This window comes from Pelophylax lessonae (genome assembly GCF_965119305.1).
Source record: "Pelophylax lessonae genome assembly, chromosome: 1".
NCBI classification, from domain to species: Eukaryota; Metazoa; Chordata; class Amphibia; order Anura; family Ranidae; genus Pelophylax; species Pelophylax lessonae.
In genome coordinates, this window is record NC_138768.1 from 179,358,053 (window position 1) to 179,377,698 (window position 19,646).

Here is a 19,646-nt window from a genome sequence, read left to right on the forward strand (position 1 = left end):
AGGAAATCCCTGCAATTAAGGGAATTTCTTTGGGGACCCCCAGGTCACTGGAACTAGTAATGTCCATTGGAAAAGTTCCACTCTTCTCTCGGGACAGCCCAAAATTTGGATTTTACTTTTACTTTCACTTTTAATGCTAATGGTAAACACTAAACAGGGCATACAGAGAAGGTGGATCTCATCAATGGGGACACAGACAGCGATAAAACCTGACACAGCTTCGAATCAATCTCCACTCTATCCAAAACGAAAGAAAATGTTTTGCCTTATAGTAGATGTTCTTGTGTTAATATTTTTTGTTTCCTTTTCCAGGTAGTTCACACATACAGTGGACATGAGGCAGAAATTCATCTAGTGCTCCCATTTGGTGATCATGTAATATCTGTGGACACTGATAATAACATGATAATTTGGGATGTTGCGTCAGAAGGTAAGATTGTTGGTTATTGCTAAATATGTATGTTTTTATGCCAAATACACCAGTGTAGTGTCTTAGCCAGAGATCTGCAAATTGTTAACTCTATTATGGTTTTATTTATTTTTTGCTTTTTCTAACCTTCAGAGGAATACTTACAGATGAATTTTGACAGAAGCAATTTCACTATCTCCGCTATAATGCACCCAAGTACTTACTTGAATAAAGTTCTTTTGGGGAGCCAGCAGGGAACTCTTCAACTTTGGAATGTCAAATCCAAGTAAGTAAAGAATAATGCAGAGAAACTTCTAACAGATGTATTTGGTAGTTTGACATTTTGGGGGAGATTTTCTAAAACTGGAGCACTCAGAATCTGGTGCAGCTGTGCATGTTAGCCAATCAACTTCTAACTTCAACTTGTTCAATTAAGCTTTCATCATAAAACTTGGAAGCTGATTGGTTTCTGTGCAGAGCTGCATCAGATTTTGTACTCTCCAGTTTACAGTGGGCACGGAAAGTATTCAGATCCCCTTAAATTTTTCACTCTTTGTTATATTGCAGCCATTTGCTAAAATCATTTAAGTTCATTCTTCTTCCTCATGAATGTACACATAGCACCCCATACTGACAGAAAAACACAGAATTGTTGACATTGTTGCAGATTTATTAAAAAAGAAAAACTGAAATATCACATGGTCCTAAGTATTCAGACCCTTTGCTGTGACACTCATATATTTAACTCAGGTGCTTTCCATTTCTTCTGATCATCCTTGAGATGGTTCTACACCTTCATTTGAGTCCAGCTGTGTTTGATTATACTGATTGGACTTGATTAGGAAAGCCAAACACCTGTCTATATAAGACCTTCCAGATCACAATGCATGTCAGAGCAAATGAGAATCATGAGGTCAAAGGAACTGCCTGAAGAGCTCAGAGACAGAATTGTGGCAAGGCACAGATCTGGCCAAGGTTACAAAAAGATTTCTGCTGCACTTAAGGTTCCTAAGAGCACAGTGGCCTCCATAATCCTCAAATGGAAGACGTTTGGGACGACCAGAACCCTTCCTAGAGCTGGCCGTCCGGCCAAACTGAGCTATCGGGGGAGAAGAGCCTTGGTGAGAGAGGTAAAGAAGAACCCAAAGATCACTGTGGCTGAGCTCCAGAGATGCAGTCAGGAGATGGGAGAAAGTTGTAGAAAGTCAACCATCACTGCAGCCCTCCACCAGTCGGGGCTTTATGGCAGAGTGGCCCGACGGAAGCCTCTCCTCAGTGTAAGACACATGAAAGCCCGCATGGAGTTTGCTAAAAAACACCTGAAGGACTCCAAGATGGTGAGAAATAAGATTCTCTGATCTGATGAGACCAAAATAGAACTTTTTGGCCTTAATTCTAAGCGGTATGTGTGGAGAAAACCAGGCACTGCTCATCACCTGTCCAATACAGTCCCAACAGTGAAGCATGGTGGTGGCAGCATCATGCTATGGGGTGTTTTTCAGCTGCAGGGACAGGACGACTGGTTGCAATGGAGGGAAAGATGAATGCGGCCAAGTACAGGGATATCCTGGACAAAAACCTTCTCCAGAGTGCTCTGGACCTCAGACTGGGCCGAAGGTTTACCTTCCAACAAGACAATGACCCTAAGCACACAGCTAAAATAACGAAGGAGTGGCTTCACAACAATTCCGTGACTGTTCTTGAATGGCCCAGCCAGAGCCCTGACTTAAACCCAATTGAGCATCTCTGGAGAGACCTAAAAATGGCTGTCCACCAACGTTTACCATCCAACCTGACAGAACTGGAGAGGATCTGCAAGGAGGAATGGCAGAGGATCCCCAAATCCAGGTGTGAAAAACTTGTTGCATCTTTCCCAAAAAGACTCCTGGCTGTATTAGATCAAAAGGGGGCTTCTACTAAATACTGAGCAAAGGGTCTGAATACTTAGGACCATGTGATATTTCAGTTTTTCTTTTTTAATAAATCTGCAACAATGTCAACAATTCTGTGTTTTTCTGTCAGTATGGGGTGCTATGTGTACATTCATGAGGAAGAAGAATGAACTTAAATGATTTTAGCAAATGGCTGCAATATAACAAAGAGTGAAAAATTTAAGGGGGTCTGAATACTTTCCGTACCCACTGTAAGTAAATCCCCTGTGTGTTAGGCTTTTGTTGATGTGTGCGGATGTCCATACTACTGTTAAAAAAAAATAAAATAAAAATCCACATGTTTTTAAGCTCAAGTATACTAAACTTCACATTTATTTATATATAGTGGGTATAGAAAAGAATCCCTCCCTTTTTAAAATCACGTTTTGTTGCTTTGCGGTGTGAAATGAAGACACACATGATTTGTTTTACACAGCTGTATTTATTGGATTTATATAATATCCAAGGAAAAGATATAACCCCAACATGCCAGAATTTTTTTCAAAAAACCGAATCTCTGAGTCACTACAAGTAACAAACTAGGCTCCATCAGGTCTCCTTTGATAATGGTTGCTTGTATCCATTGTAACAAAAAACGTTTAAGCCTCTGAAACCTAGGCATCCTGCAGTAGGCTATTAGGACATTTGTGCTTACACTCTATAATGAAGCCAGAGATTTGATATGCAAAATTCACAATTGGGTTTGAAGTAACCAAGATCAAACCGGTGAAAGAAAAATTCCAAATGTCTGCTTTTTGATTAGTACGTTTGTTATATACTTTTGTTTTTGTCTAAACAAATATTTGTTATTGTTTTGTCTAAACAAATAAGTTTGACTTTCAAACTTTAAAAAACAATCAAATTAACACAAAGAGAGCTGCTGTAAATATTTGATGGTATGAGATGGCATGAATGAAACCCTTAACATGTTTTGCTTAGTAAAGTACCATCTCCTACCTGCTGTTTAGAAGTACAAGACTACAGATCAGGCAACATACCATTGTACAGCTGCTTGGTATAACAATGCCATAAGTATGGGTTTATAATCCTGGAAGCATTTGTTATTGAGAGAAAATCGCTAACTATAACCGGACATGTCTGCATCCTGAATCACTCTAATGCAGGGAGTAGATAGAATCCAGCTGGTGCTGGGACCTACAATAGCTAGTCTCTCAGTGCTAGTTGTTTTGCTATCCTTGGCTTCAATACTTTAAGTTCCTTACCTAGTAAGAGCAGTAATCTTAAAATTTCTGGAACTATGAAAGCAATCAGCATGACAGTCAGGAAACTAGCATTCTTAAAAAGGGCTCAGTAATGGCAGCCACATTTTTTTCGTATATAAGTAAATTACCCCCAATGGCAAGTACTTCTGGACTCTGACAGCTGTGGCTTTTTGTGCTGTCTGCTTCCAGACCAAGAAAAAAATCTTGTGTGATGCTGCCCTGCATGCATCTGCGTTCCCTTCCACTCCGAATACAGACCTGCAGGGTTGCTTACAAAGTGATTGTATTGAGGGGCTAGAAAAAGGGGCTAGGGCATTTTTGTGTCGACATGAATTTGTGCTTTTAACCCCTATACAGACATAGAACACATATGGACTTTAATACCTGGGCTCTGCATTAATGTGTTCAGCTGTTTATGCTGGAAGCGCGCTCCTAGCAGTGAGACCGAGCTGTCAGTGACAGCTTCCAGTCTCATACTAATAATCGGGAGGTGGTAAATCCAGATCCTGATCATTGGATCACTGTGATTAGCCAATCGGCAGGAAACATGAGCTTTGCATGGGCTTGAGAGGAATATTTCTGTATGCATAAAAATATCTTTTTTTTTTTTTTTTTTTATTCTTTCTTAGCAAACTTCTGTTTACATTCAAAGGCTGGGAAACTGGCGTGACTGTTCTTCAGCAGGTATGTAAAAAAGGTTGTGGTTTCATCACAATTTATTAAATTACAACACCCACCGTGCTTTTGTGAGTACTTTAAAAACATTAACCTTATTCCAATCAACCCAATTCATTATAAAAATATGGTTCCAACAAACCAATAAAGAGGGCACATTAAAAATCCCTAAAATAAAATATAAATAAACCAGAAGAAATAAGCTAGATCAATACAGTGCTAAGTGCATATACTGTATATCACCTTGGTAATGTGCCACCAAAAAATAAACATACTGTATATAAAGGAATATATAATCATACAAACACAAGTCCCATGGGCCGAATCCAGTCCGCCAGGCCTTGACACGTAGCCCTCCCACACAGTTTTGCAGCCAGAATGTTCTGGAGCTCCATTCTGCCACCTCCGGCTCTCATCCTCCGCTCCCACTCTCCACGGTCACTTGTAAACACAGAAGCCTTCTGTGCTTACAAGGAACAGCTTTGCTCTTAACAGCTCCTGGATCTAACAGATCCCTGCACGTATTCAAGGCACAGACCAATCTCCAGAATGTGAGAGAGAACGGAGCTCCCTGCAAGGCAAAGCCTCTTACACAGGGAGCTAATAGAGCCAAATACATGGGTAGTAGAGGCACCTATACTGGGAGGCACTACAGCTGGGCCAGATGGGAGACAATGGAGGCTAAGGGGGGAGGGCTTGCATACTGTGAACAGTGCAGCTCTAGACCCTGCACCCCTGAACTCTGCACTCGGCGCGCCCCTGAACACTGCACTCTGTACGTAGCGCACCCCATTTACAATCCTCTCTTGGAGGGCAACCACACTGCTGATGCGGCCCGCAATTAAATTGATTTTGACACTCCTGATCTAAACTATATCCCTTTAAAACAGGTAGCGGTAAAAATTTGTACATAAATTCAAAAAAACAGAAGTCCTACAAAAGAGCTGAATCGGCTATAAAGTTATACAGTATCCCGAAAAAAGAAAAAAAAACAAATGTAGCAAAGCTTTTTTCTTCACTCTGTGTGGTGATGACCAAACCTCCGCCCTTAGTACTCCAAACCAAAAACCACATGCTGTCCACCCACATGGATCGGCACTCACCAAAAGTTATTGTCAGGCTTTCACAAACATGGCAATTGCACTCATCAATTACTGAGCCGTTTTCTGATGTTTACATGTAATCTCTCCACCAGCGAGCATACAAAGAGGCCACATACATAGTGCGATACTGTAGGATTAACAGCCTTTTATTAACACAAAACCATTATATAGAGAGTGTGTGTTGTTGCGCCTAATGCCCTTAGTAGTGTCAGTAAAAGAATTGTGTTGTAATGTGCAAACAAAGTCTAAAGTCTTCCTCAGTGTCTGGTAAATAGTATTTGGGTCATATATAAACATCAATATAAAATCAAACTCTGGTTCCTAGCTAAACTCTAATACACTGAGTGATTATAAATGTGAAACACAAATATGTACTGGAAAAAAAAAAAAACACGCAACTGAATGGCGTGATCGCATTATAATCACATAAAAAAAATCCTTAAAAATGCAACATGTATATGCAATTTATAAGTGAATCCCATATTATTACCAAAAACAAGTGCAACCAAAGTCAGAAACTTTCCTCCTTAGTGTCCTTTATAAATAATATTGGTGAATACACAAATATAAATCGATATCAATTCAAACCCTGGTTCCTAGGTATGCTCTCAAACAGTGCAAATAAATGTGAAATACAATGTGTAATGTGAAAAAATGCAAAATCACAATATTGCAGTGTAATCGGATAAACTGAAATAGTCCTTAAAAGCGCGACATGTATATACAATTCATAAGTGATTTCATAATAATCCGTAATCAGAAAAGGGCTGGTGCTTCGGTGATCCCCCCCACCACCTCTCATCTAATGTGCATACACACACAAAGCCTGGCTTTACCTTAATGCACTTTGTCAGTCTGATGAATTGTCAGTCTGATGAATTCTTCCAGAGGTAGCCCTGGTGGATGAGGTCCCTGTCTTTTAAAGATGCCACAGATAAGAGGGTAGAGTCCCTCTGTAAGACAACCTTCTCTCTGGTAAGAGAGAGATGTTCCAGGAAAACTGATCTGGAAGCTCCTGCCATATGGCAGCTTCCTATGGTGATACTCCTTCAGGCTAGATCCCGAGTTTCACTGTCCATAGACGTTCCTCGTCACTAGCTTTGAGCGGATGTGCCTTAGTAAAGCCTGTGAGAGGAGAGAGACACTGCTGATGGGCACAGTGCTGGATCTAGTGAGGACTCTGGTAAGCATAAAGGGGGGGTGAGGGGCAATACTTTTACCTAAACATTTTTTTACCTTAAGGCAAGAAATGCATTACAGTAAAAAAAATAATGTTTAGGCTTTAAAACCACTTTAACCACTTGCCGACCGCCGCACGACTATATACTGCGGCGGTCAGCCCCTCACAGGCAGAGTGACGTATCGGTACGTCACTAGCCTGGGAGGGTCTGGGGAGCGAGCGCGCGCCGCCGGCGGCGCGCTCCCGCGTGGTCACGCACCCCCCCCCCCCCGCGCGCGCATAACCAGCGGACCCCATGTATGCCGGTCACTCTGCGATCGTCGGGGGAAAGGGATCACAAGCTGCCTGTCAGTTCTCCCTGTGTAGAGACACTGATCATACGGTTCTACTATGTAGAACCGTTGATCAGTGTAACTACACCTCAAGCCACAGCCAATCACAGTTAGAATCACGCCCCTAGGGACACACACAGCCCCTCCCTCTCAAATAAAGTTAACCCCTTCACTGCCAGTGTATTTTTACAGTAACAGTGCATATATATAGCACTGATTACTGTAGAAATGTCACTGGTAACCCCAAAAGTGTCAAAAATATCAGTCAAGGGTCCGATCTGTCCGCCGCAATGTCGCAGTACCGCAAAAAAATCGCAGATCGCCGCCATTACGCGTTAAAAAAAAAACAACAAAAATGACAAAAATCTTTCCCTTTGTTAGTAAACGCGATAACTTTTGCGCAAACCAATGAAAAAACGCTTTTTATTTTTTTTTTTTTTTACCAAACGTAGCATAAAACAAATTGGCCGAAAATGTTAGAAAATTTTGATTTTTACTTTTTTTTTGGGAATTTCATATAAAAAAATGTTAAAAATATTGTATTTTTGCAAAATTGACGCACTTTTTTTGTTTATAGCGCGTGATCAAAAAATCGCACAGGTGATCAAATACCACCAAAAGAAAGCTCTGTTTGTGGGGAAAAAAAGGACGTCAAATTCGTTTAGGTACAGCGTCGCACGACCGCGCAATTGTCCGTTAAAGTCACGCAGTGCCGAATCGCAAAATACCCCCTGGTCAGGAAGGGGGTAAAATCTTCCGGGGCTTAAGTGGTTAAGGTGATGCAATAGAAAACTGTGTCCCTTCAGAATAAAAAAAATAATTCCTTTCATGAACAAGCAGAAGCCCACATTCCAGCTCTCAGCTCTCAGGTCCTCTGGTTCTGGGTGCATATCCTCCACACTGTAAAGATGCACCCCTGCTTGTGTGAGTGGGGTACATCTATTGACCTTTGTGGTTGTCTGAACTACAGCATGGTGTCTAGTGGCTACAAGCTGGAGTTTTGCCATTTTTTTTTCCCATCCGTGCTTAAGGGCTCATTCACACCATACGTGCATGAAAACTGAAGGGAACTGATGGTTTTTATGTGCATTTCAGAGTTTTTATGCAGGTTGACATCAGTTTTTATGCACCTCAGTTATGTGCCCTGTTCACACCAATGTTGATGTCATGTCAGTTTTTTTTTTTCCTGTGCAGAAAAAAATCTTCACATGATACCAATTTTGTGGTGTGAACAGAGCACACAAATAACCATTTTTTTTTTGTCCTTTGCAGAAAAGTGATGTCTCTGCACCATGGTGGGATCAAGGCCTAATGTTATCTTCAGATTCACAAAAAAAGTTTTTTATTTTTTTTTTGCCCTGGAAAGACTTCTTTCCCAAGGATTCATCCCACTTGTACCAGTACATGACATGCTGTACAGCTTCTACTGAAACTTGGTATGCTAGATGGAGGCGCCACACACTGTCAGTTCAATGTGTATCAAATAGCGAGAAGTGGACTTGGCTCAACCTGAGACCACACCCCATGATGCATTTCATCCCACCTCTGGGACTTAGTCATGACTGATGGTGATGCAAATTGAGCTGTTTTTGGCACCTCTGTATAATATATCTCATTAGGCTGCTGGAAAGAGAATTTTAGACGCCAGCGCCCCTTTCGGCTGTGAATCATTTGAACAGCATCTTTTGGCACCTAGAGAAAATCCAGGGTATCCCCATTGTGGGGTACCTGAATGACCTGCTTTTAGGGGAGCAATCGGCTCAGAAACTGGCATCCAAAGTAGTTAGGCTTAGTCCTCAATTCGGCTCAGGTAAGGGTACTGCTCATGCAGGAGAAATGCCTGTCTTTTCAAGTCCAGATGCCACCTTTGATGTGGTCCCCTTTGCCCAGCTTCTCTCCAATCCTACATCAGGAGTCCTTGGATCTACTGATGCAATTCAAGGCGAAGACTAAATTGACTCTGGAATTGTGGATTTCCATGTAGCTGCTGGATACCGGGAAATCTTTCCTTCTGAATTTGAAGTTCTTTATGATAGATTTCAGCCTTTTGCGATTTACCTGCACTAGGGAATGCCAGATGGGGATCTCCTGGTTTCCAGATTCAACAACAAACTGGACACATTCTGATAAGGGATACTTAGGCATATGTGATAGATGCCCTGATGTTTCCTTGGAACAGTTTTCCATGATCTGTGCATTAACTGCCTAAGAATATTTTCTTCTCCAATTCCTTAACCCATAATTGCTCACGTAGAACCACCTGCCACAGTACTTCTTTGAAATACAAATATATAAACTTTAAAGAGCACTGAAAAGAGTATGTAAAAATGGAGTTAAAGTGGTTGTAAAGCCTTAAGGTTTTTCACCGTAATGCATTCTATCCATTGCAGTGCAAAACCTGTGCTGCAGCTCCCCCCCCCCTTTTTTCTACCTATGCCTGATCGGCTCCAGCTACTGTCGCTCTCCTCATTGGACAGATTGATAGCAGCAGGAGCCCTTGGCTCCCCCTGATGTCACTCAATAGCTGAGACACGGGGGCGGGGCCGAGTCAATGAACACCGCAGGGAAAGTGGCTTTCAGTGAGGGCATCTGATGAAGAGGGGCCTAGAGCTTCGGCAGGGGACCCCAGAAGAAGAGGATTGGGGCTGCTTTGTGCAAAACAATTGCACAGAGCAGGTAAGTATAAGCATGTTTATTATTTTTATTAAAAAAATCAAAAGTTAAGTATCACTTTAGTATGGAAATTTCATGAGACCACAAACCTATAAACAGAGATAGCATGAAAACAAAAATGCTTTAATTTTTATGAGGAAATGATATGTATATACTTTGTTTTTGGGAAGGCAGGGGATATAATTTTTAATGCAACAAATAAAGTTTTATAGCAGTAAGAGAAGTTTTTAGTAAATAACTTCAATTTTATTTAATGTATTTTTTTTTTTTTTTTTTTTTTTATTGAAACAAAAATAATTTGTAATACAAAGATCATATAGCGTGATAAAAATTGACAAGGTTTATATATGCTTTATGCTATACTGGTGGCATTTGAAATTTTACTTTTGAAATTGTAATTCTAGGCTCCAGCAGTGGATGTGGTGGCTGTAGGGCTGACGAGCGGTAAAATTATTGTGCACAACATCAAATTTGATGAAACACTGATGATTTTTCATCAAGACTGGGGTCCGATTACTGCAATATCCTTCCGTACAGGTGAGTCCACATATTTGTTATGCAAGTTCCAATAACCTTAATTGAAATCTGTCATGAGAAAAACATAGTGTCTGCCACTTTTGAACTTTCCTTCTGAAAATGCTAGATGCCTGACTGTCAGCCTGTTATTTTTGCCTCAGTATTTGCCCACAATATTTCTATATATTTTTTCCAATACTTGACCGCAGTTACCAGAAGCGTAGTTCCACACCTTCAGCTGCAGGATAAGTATCTGATCTGCTATTGACAACTTGGAATATTCTCTGCTTGAGTCCCTGCCATCCTCTGTCTACTTTAGCTTAATCCGGTGTAACCTCTTCTTGGTTTGAGCCTGGGAGTATGTCACTGCACTTATGCAAGATTTCATGGTCCAAATTGCAATCTTGATAGCTTACTGCCTGCAGATGCTATAAACTTACTTCTGTGCCTTCCCCTGCATAATAACGGTCTGATCTGACTGTGGCCTCTGAACATTCCGCAGCAGATGCTTTGTCTGGTGCCAAGTCTCCAAAATCCTTAATGGACTGTGTTTCCTGTGATGAGTTGCAGGCCACTGCCATTAGAGGCTTAAAGCGGATCAAATAGTATCATTGTGTATTATAAACAATGTAAACTTCCACTTCTGTGTCCTGTGCCGTGGTCTCAGAACTCTCACCTCATATAGAATAAAGACAAGCCTTTGTATAATATATTTAATAAACGAGTACGCTGCTCCACCATTCTCTACCTCCAATAGGTACAATTCTCAGGGTTACTCAGGTATTGGTCCCTTTTAAACACATGCGGTCCATTTAAATCTCTGGTACATCTGCTCAGCAACCTCGCCTGGATGAAATTCTGTCACATGTAAAGTAATGCCTAGATACCAGCAACTAGGAAAGTCCCTATTAGCACTTGCACTTTATATTTGACTTTTATGAGCTGACACTTGCACTTATGTTTACTTATTCGTTTTATTGCATTGATTTTCACATATTTGATTTAGGCTGCGCAACCCTATTTTTCCACTATTATCTTATCGCATTGTGGGAACACTGTTCAGGGTTGCAGCAACCCATGCACCTATATTTGTATTCACTTTTGTTAAACCGATACTTTTGTTATACAGAGACAGTTTTGCAACACTTGATCCCATACACACAGCGCAGAGGTTCACAACACTGATTTTATTCACCTTTAGAAATATTTGTACCTAGAAAATGGTGACATGTTCAATACCTATTTTACCTACTGTATTTGCAAAATTGTATAACCGAAACTAAGGAGGTTTTTTCTTTTCAAAGTTTTCGATCTTTTTTTGTCTACCAAAAAATAAACGCAGTGGTGATAAAATTCCCCCAAAAGATCGCTATCTGTCTCAAAAAAATAATACAAATTTCTTATAGGTATAGTGCTGCCTGACCGAAAGCTAAAAATTGGCCTGGGCAGGAAGGTGGTGAATTTGCTCTACATTGAAGTGGTTCATCAAGGAAGTCACAAGGGACCTTTTCACTCTCCTAAGGCATTAACTTCCAAACCAATGCTTCGTTTTTGATTTCGTTGCAAGCCTTGGAACTTTAAAGATGAAGTAGGTGCCAAAGCTGTTCTGGAGCAAGGGGTCTTTGCCCCAGTTGCAAACAAACACTAAAGAGCTGCCTAATTAAATGCTACCATGCATAAATAACAAATTCATTTTCACACATGCAAAAAAAAAAAGGTCCATATCCACATGAAATGAACATATGTGCAGTCTTAGTAGTGCCGCGTGCTATTCCCTTAATTGAAGTGCAATTTTTTCAGTGCGGTGCTCCCCTCCAGTGTCCCACTCACTCACCAACTTTTGTGGACTCTTACATATGAGATAAGTGTCATATGTGCTTGATACTCAGTTGTCCTGGTGTTTCTGGGTCTTCTATTCTTCCTCAGGGACCACTCCTTTTTTGCAGCAAATAAAGAAAGGAGAAAGGGTGCCAGGTCAATGAGTAAAAGCAACCACAATTTATTTAATATCCACTTGCATAAAATAATCTTGCATGCAGAGGTGGTGTGGTGTACTGTTTGAGAAGACAGTGGACAGGATGGATTGGAGGACGGCCGCCAACACCAGCACAGACCTGCTGGGTGAGACACCAGAGACCGGCGTCAGCAGGCTCCAACACGCCATCATCAGGATGCCAGAGGATCGGACACCAGATGGAGAGTCAACAAAGTGCTAAAAAGCTGGTGGTGACAGCAGGCTCTCGCATTCCACTGTAGGCTGCTAAGAGAGGATACACGAGCTGGAGAGGGGGCGAGCAACCTCCTTTGGGATGAACCGACCCCCCTGGATGGACAGGCAGGCTGGTGATGTTAGGACCAATCAGTGAGGGGATGGGCGTAGCAAGGCTGCCCTGATTGGGACTCAAGCTAAAATTCTAAATTACTATATGTCGGGCAGCAATCTAATCGGGACTTATGGGGCATCACAAAAGCATAACAAAAAATATTTTGGGAAAATGGGATGATCTAGAAAGAATCCAATTATATAAGGAAAGAAAAGCAGGAAAAAAAGGGAATGCCAAGTCCCCACCACCAACAATGGATCTTCACCTTCGCTAACTAATGCTGAGATTAAGTTTGTTACACAATATCTTTAGTTACACAGAGAGATGGAAAAAATCAACAGGCGTTGTTTTTTTTGATGTCTCACATGTCCAGATTTAGGTTGTTGCCCGACATCCTCAAAATTTAGTTTTAGCATGAGTCCGGATCAGGGCTGCCGTGCTACTCGCCCATCACCTCTATGATTACCCCTAACATCACCAGCTTGAGAGTATAAATCCTCCCTGTCCGGGGGGGGGGGTGCCTCGGAAACACGTTGCGGCCTGCCCCCTCCCTAGCTCGTGTCTCGTCTCCTGGCAGCCTACTTGTATGTCTTTCACTACCACCTATTGAATCATCCAATTGGCCCCTCTTCCTCCCTTCTTTCAAACATCTTCCAGCTGCATATGGACTATATAGAATTTGCCCTTCGCATTTTAATTATTTATTTCTTCTGATATCAGTGAGTGCTGATTCACTTTTAGTTTGTGGTGTGTTTGGGTTTTTTTTTTTTGCAGCGGCACTTTTAGGATTGCTGGGGCTTGTGTTCTTTCTCTGTGACCTCTCCTTTAGTGTAGAGGAGGAACACAAGCCCCAGCAATCCTAGGAGTGCTGCTGCAAAAAAAGGAATGGTCGCAGAGGGGGAATACAAGTCAACACCAGGACACCTGAGTATCAAGCGCATATGACTCATCTCATATGTAAGAGTTCACCACAGTGAGGGGAGCACTACACTGAAAAGATTTTGCATTTCAGTTAAAGGAAAAGCACACAACTCTACTAAGACTGTACTTTTGTTATTCTCTTAAGAATTTGGCCAGTTCACACTGGTGCGATATGATCTCCGACTTTGAGAGATGACCTGTAAAAAATCAAGGTTTCCCTATGAGAGCCGTCTTCACTTGTCCGATTTGTGTCAGGTTGACTTTGAAAAAGGTTCCTGCACTACTTTAATCTGACATCTGTCCGCTTTCAGCCCATATAATTGAATGGAAGTCGCATCCAAGTCGGATCCTCATCTTAATTGATGTGATTTTAATCTGATATTACAGGAAAATTGCACAGGAATTCCCTGAAGTTGCTTTGAAGTCGCGTGACTCATGTCAGGGCAGTGTGAACCCGGCTGTAGATATGCATGTGTTTAAATGCATGGTAGTATTTAATTAGATTTGACAGCACCTTAGTGTTTGCAATTTTGAGGGTTCAGAACCTTACCAAAGGTGCAGTCTAATATAATAATTTGAGGTTTTATTTACTGGTTTAATTGGTACTGTAAAGATCTAAACTTGCACCGTTTAGGAGATTTTTACTGTATTCTGCGCCGATGACTTAATCGGCACATGCCTTCTGAAGGAACGTCCGCCCGTGCGGTTACTTCAGAGCCTTGTGCCATGACTGGCGGCTCCGGTCAGTCACTCAACCGGAGTCCGCGGACCCGGAAGAATGACAAGCGAAGATGGATGCGGGCTGCAGCGGGGACAACGAGGGTTTTTTTGCAGGTAAGTGTCACATAATGTGCTAGTACACATTGTGCCTTTCCTGTGCAGGTAAGAAAAAAAAAATGTTACTTCTTTAATTTAGTCTTTGCCCCAGTAGGTTATACTCCAATCTGTTCACAGTTCCCAAACCAAAAGGGCATACTGGCCTCATCTTCGATCTCAGGGCCCTAAAATATTTTTATTCAGGCTCAAAAATGTTGAATAAAATTACCCAGATCTTTCTCAACCTTTCTTCACCAGGGAAACTGTCTGGCCTCAGTGGCTTTGATTATGCGTACCAACATGTCCCCAGTTTTCTAGTGCGTCAGTGATTCATTCACTTAGCTGTGAGCTCCCAACGCTTACAATTTTTGCCCTTACCTTTTGGCCCGTCCTTGCCACTGTGAGTGTTGACCAAGGTTTTGGTCCCTCTGCATGCCATGCTGAGCTCTTAATGCTCCCCCCTATTGTGGGATATCTGAACGGTCTTGTTCTGAGGGAGCAGTTGGCACAGAACCTGACTGACAACGTAGCTTGAACTGTCCAGAACTTGCAGGAGTTTAGCTGGGTCCTAAACCCTCAAGTCTACGCTGGAACCGACTTATTGCTTGGAGTATCTGGGGTTCATCTTTTATGCAGCTCAAGCCAGAGTTTTTCTTTCCTTCCTTCTCTGCACTCAGACTTTGGACCCTCTGTCCTGAAGTTGCCTCACTGATAATTCTGGGAATAATGGTAGCTTCCTTCAAGGCAGTTATTTTCACCAGTTCCACTCTTAGAATTTACAACACAACATCCTGTCATCATGGGACAAGTCAATCTAGTCTTTAAAACAGACTGACCTGCCTATCTCCAAAGAACAGGCTGTCCCTGGCCTAGTGGCTTAGGAATCCAGCTCTGGATTTGGGGAGCAATCTTCCTTCCAATGTCTCTGAAGCTCATCAGGTGCCAGTTTACCAGGCTGGAGCAGAATTCTAGATACCCTGTCAGTGCAGGGATTTTGTATGTCAGACACATACAGGGTTATTCATATTGTTGGACCGTGCCCTGGCAATTGTCAGGAGTGTACCAGAAGTTATGCCATGGCAAGGGTGAGAGAAATAAGTGTGTCCTGGGCAGACTTACACAGTACAGCCTTATCCATCGTTTACATCCCAGGTGTGAACACTTGGTAGGTAGACTTTCTTACCTGGCAGTGCATAGACCTGGGGGATGGTCCCTACACCCACAGGTGTAGACAACCCTCGATGTGGACCTCCTGACCTTCATGTTTGACAACAAGCTTGGCAGGTTTATCTCTAGATGCAAAGATCCTGGAGCAGAAGCAGTGGATACACAGGTGGCTCTGTGGAATCCGTGTACTTTTTCTTCTCTTAAAACCCTTCTTTGTCTGCTTTCCAATATAGAGATGGAGGGCATTCTCATAATATTCACAACTCCGATCCCTCCCAAGAGGATGTGGCACTCTAAATTTCTTAGATTTCTGGCAGATGCACTTTGGACCCTTGCAGATATTTTTCAGCCTCATGTTATTACTCCACGTTTAGGAATTTTAGGGTTGGCTGACCTTGGAATACAGCCATTCTTTTTCAAAACCTATTTTCCCTTGCACTTGATTTAATTGATTGCGTAAAAGAGTATCATTTGGCTGTTTTCTTTTTTTTTATCCAGCATGGTGTGCATAGATTTTAGCCTTAGAAAGCTCATGTCTGTGTTTGCTGAAGGTAACCGGAAACTTTGAGATGCCCATAAAGGAAATAGTACCCCTAACATTTTTCTTTGCTCAGCTGCAATTACTCTTTATAAAATAAAGTTTATAAAACCTGTTATGCAATGTTTCTGCCACTTGTGAGCACAATTTGATGACATCTTTGCAGAGATAATCCCAAACTGCTTCTGTTCTTAATTTTTTTTTTCTTTGTGGTAATTCTGACAAGTTCCCCATTTTGAGACTTTGTTTATTGGAACTCAGATTCTCCATTAAATATTTTGTGTCCAGCAGCCTATATAATAGTAATAACTGACATTTATGCTCTACATAGAAGTGATCTCTAACCTGTTGAAATACAGTCACCCTGCATGTTCATTAATATTTTACAAGCACCCATCCTCAAATTTAAAAGTATTACTGCTAAAAGTTGAAAAAACAAAGCCATAGCCTGCTGTTTGCTGAAAACAGGTCACGGGAGTGTAGAATTAAATTGCACTCCCGTTATCCATAGAAGTACAGCCAAGCGAGCTTTGGCTGTACTTCTTTTAAATAGACGGATCTGATTTGTAAAGACCGATGTGGATGATAGACCTGGCCCATAAACGTGCTCTGTTTTCCAAAAATGGTCAAACATTTTATTTTTGCTAGACAGGCGAAGGACAACCTGTTTCAGATGAGGTAATAGATTGAAACTATCTTAGTATAGTCTGTTGCTCCATCAAGTGAATGCATGCCAGTGCATAATTTAAAGTTTCTATGAGTACCTTTCCCAGGAATCGGAAAATGAAAGGTAAGCAGTTCATTCTAGAAACTGATTTAATCAAGCACTTGTATTCAAGCCAGGTCTTTAAGTTAAAATAATTGTATATAAATAAAATATCTTGTTGTTCTAGGCTTTAGAACATGGTTTATTTCTGAAGTCCTCTGTTTTCCCCCATTTCAACCATTTTTAAAAAAAAAAATATTATTAACATACAATTGCTTCGCAAGCCATATTATAATTTTGATCAATCCCCTGTAATTTTCTGTAAACTTCAGTACAATATGGCAACCTGGAGGTGTTCAGTACACAGTTGTTCCTGCTTGTGTGATCAGCTCACTGATTTTCCCAGAATGCACACAGATACAAGTAAGATGTTGGGCATAATCTGCAACAAACATTCAGTTTTGGTGAGATGCTTTTAAAGGGCTAATCACTTCTAAATGACTGCAGACTCTGCCTCGTGAGAACCATACAAGTGCATAAGCTGATCAAACATGAAAAAGTCTCTCCCATTCAGAATCTAAAGAGCTCTTCCTTCAGATCAGAAACAGGGAGAAGAGACTGAAGGAAATGTTAAAATCCTTGCAATGTACATTGATCACTCGGAGGTGATTGCGTTTTTTTTTTTTTTTTTCAAAAGTATATTTACTTTTAAAATATAATAGTCACTTACTATTAATCTGTATAGAATAGGTGTTCCAATATGCCCTCTTTTCAACAGTTTATATTTTTAACACTGCTTCTTGCTTTGCAGATGGACATCCAATAATGGCAGCTGGAAGCCCCATTGGTCACATAGGCCTGTGGGATTTGGAGGAAAAGAAACTGATGAGCCAGATGAGGGATGTTCATTCCACTGCTATTGCTGGGCTAACATTTGTTCATGGAGAACCTCTGCTCATTACCAATGCTGCGGATAATGCGTTACGGGTATGACAATATGTAGGCCTCATCTTGTGCACGGTTCACCAACACTCAAAAAGAGATTTGAAGTTGTAATTGTATTATTGACTACTTGGGTTATGTTGCCATCTTCAGGTGAATGGGCACTGGCCAAAAAAGCAGGACTCCCAGGTATAACTCCTCCAAAGCTCAGTTAAGCCTGTTTTTTTACTAGTGTCTACAAGTGTTTGGATGTGCACTCCCTGTGTCCTGAAGATCTCCCTCATAGACTGTAGTGTATATGCAGGCCTTCCTTATGCCCCCAGGAGGGCAGAGGTCGACCCTATCTGAATCATTTGCTATGGCCAGGAGGCTAAGTAAGACTGTATCTGGATACCAAATACAAAAGTGGGAACAGCCTGTAATGTCTACAAGCCAGTGCTGCACTTTGTGGACAGTGATCTCTGGTGTACTAAGTAACTTGTTACCTCGCTTTTGGAGTGCTCTACAGGTCCAGGGAAGTGATCCCCCTACAGGGGAGTCTAGTCCCTGTCGGGCCTGCCAGGCTCACTTGCTGTGATGTGTGAAGATTAGGCCAGCTGGCGCTGCAGCTATTTGACTGGTTAGTATCTTTGTTAGTGGAGGAGTGTGGCAGATCCCCTTGACAGTGTTTTCTGTGTATTGGATTGTTTCTGGGCTCCACTGAGATGACATACAGTAGTGGTGGTGCATTAATGGGGTTCTGTCATGGCAACATCATTGCATGGGTACCTGTGCTTTTATTTAGGAGACCTGTCGTGCCTCATTCCTTGGTTAAAAGCTTTTGGCAGGGTGTCGCATGGATTGTTCTGCCTTTGCAACCTCTTTTGTCTCAGTGGGACCTTAATTTGGTCTTGTCTGTTTTGCAGTCTTCTATTAAACCTCTCAGAGAATAATTCCCTTGTCACCCTTTGCATGTAAGGTTGTCTTTTTGGTGACCATTACCTTGGCTCACAGGGTCTGGAATATCACTGGCTTTCCTGCAAAGTAACTAGGGCTGAAACAACTAATCGACGAAATCGATAATTACAATCGTTGTCAACGATTGTCATTACCGATTAGTTGCTCCGTCGATTAGTTGTGCTGCTTTCCCCGTCTGTCAGCGAGCTCCGTCTTCTCTGTGAAGCTGCAGCGTGCACACACTGTCTCTCTCTCTCACAGCACGGCTTCCGTGACCTCCCACCTCCTTTCCTCTCTGCCTTTCCTTTCCGCCCATTTCCTGACGTCAGTGAGGGAGTGAGTCATATCGAGGTCAGGGAGAAAAGAAACAGTCACTTCAGAAGAGGGGCCCGGGCATCTGCAGGAAAGGGGAGCTGGCTGTACTGCCTTGTGACTCCAGGCTGTGGAACCCCCTTTCTTTCTGTGTGTGTCAGGGACAGCTGCAGAGTCTCTCTCTGCCTTTGCTATGAAATCGTTACTGCTGACCAGGTCCTGAAACTCCCCCTCCCCTCCCCCTGTGATCGGCAGTGTTATCTATTGCAAAGAAGAAAGATAGAGGAGATAGGAAACTCTCTGCCTGCTCCACCTCCTCTCTGAGTCCTGAGCTCTGCTCTGCCAACCTCCACACCGTTCTCTATGTGCAGACACTGTAACCTGCAGTGGTTGTAGGGCCTGAATGGAGTAGTCATTCTGCTGGAAGGGTGTGAGTTGGAATGTAGCTGCAGAAAGCTGAGAGAGGGGGGAAATGTGCCAGCTGCAGGTAGACACTGGCAACCACTGCAGTGCTGGAGCTAGGGGCCAGTGAATACACCTCTCCCTACACCTGACAGACATTTCTATTTGGCACCCCTGAGGTCCCATTCACATCGTAGTGGGAATGCATGTTCCTGCACTAATTTTTTTTAGCTTGTTTTTCACACATAAGGCAGGCTATTTATTTAAATGGACAGCGCTACATTTGACAAATGCACCATAGAAGCTCTAGAACATTTTAAGGCATCCTACTTTTAAGTTTGCCACATTCTGCTAACTGTTTTTGGGGTGCCATTAACAATTAATGGCACCACAAGCACTATGCGAGTTTTGCAGTGCAGGGCCCTGTCAGGTAGGCTGTACGGGGCCCCGTGGTTTCTAACAGCAGCCCTGCCTGTACATACAAAGCAGCCCGCCAAAAAATAGAATAAAAGCTTATCCACATAAAAGAGTTAATATTCC

At 42.1% G+C, this 19,646-nt stretch overlaps 1 protein-coding gene across 1 annotated transcript in view; it reads left to right on the top strand.

Moving 5' to 3' along the window:
• The window catches only part of WDR36 (WD repeat domain 36), a 129,588-nt gene that overhangs the window by 10,637 nt on the left and 99,305 nt on the right, over window positions 1–19,646 (top strand). The window contains 5 exon segments of the mRNA XM_082269281.1: window positions 313–430; window positions 563–695; window positions 4,193–4,247; window positions 9,931–10,063; window positions 17,326–17,501. Of these exon segments, the coding sequence (XP_082125407.1) occupies window positions 313–430; window positions 563–695; window positions 4,193–4,247; window positions 9,931–10,063; window positions 17,326–17,501 (615 nt within the window).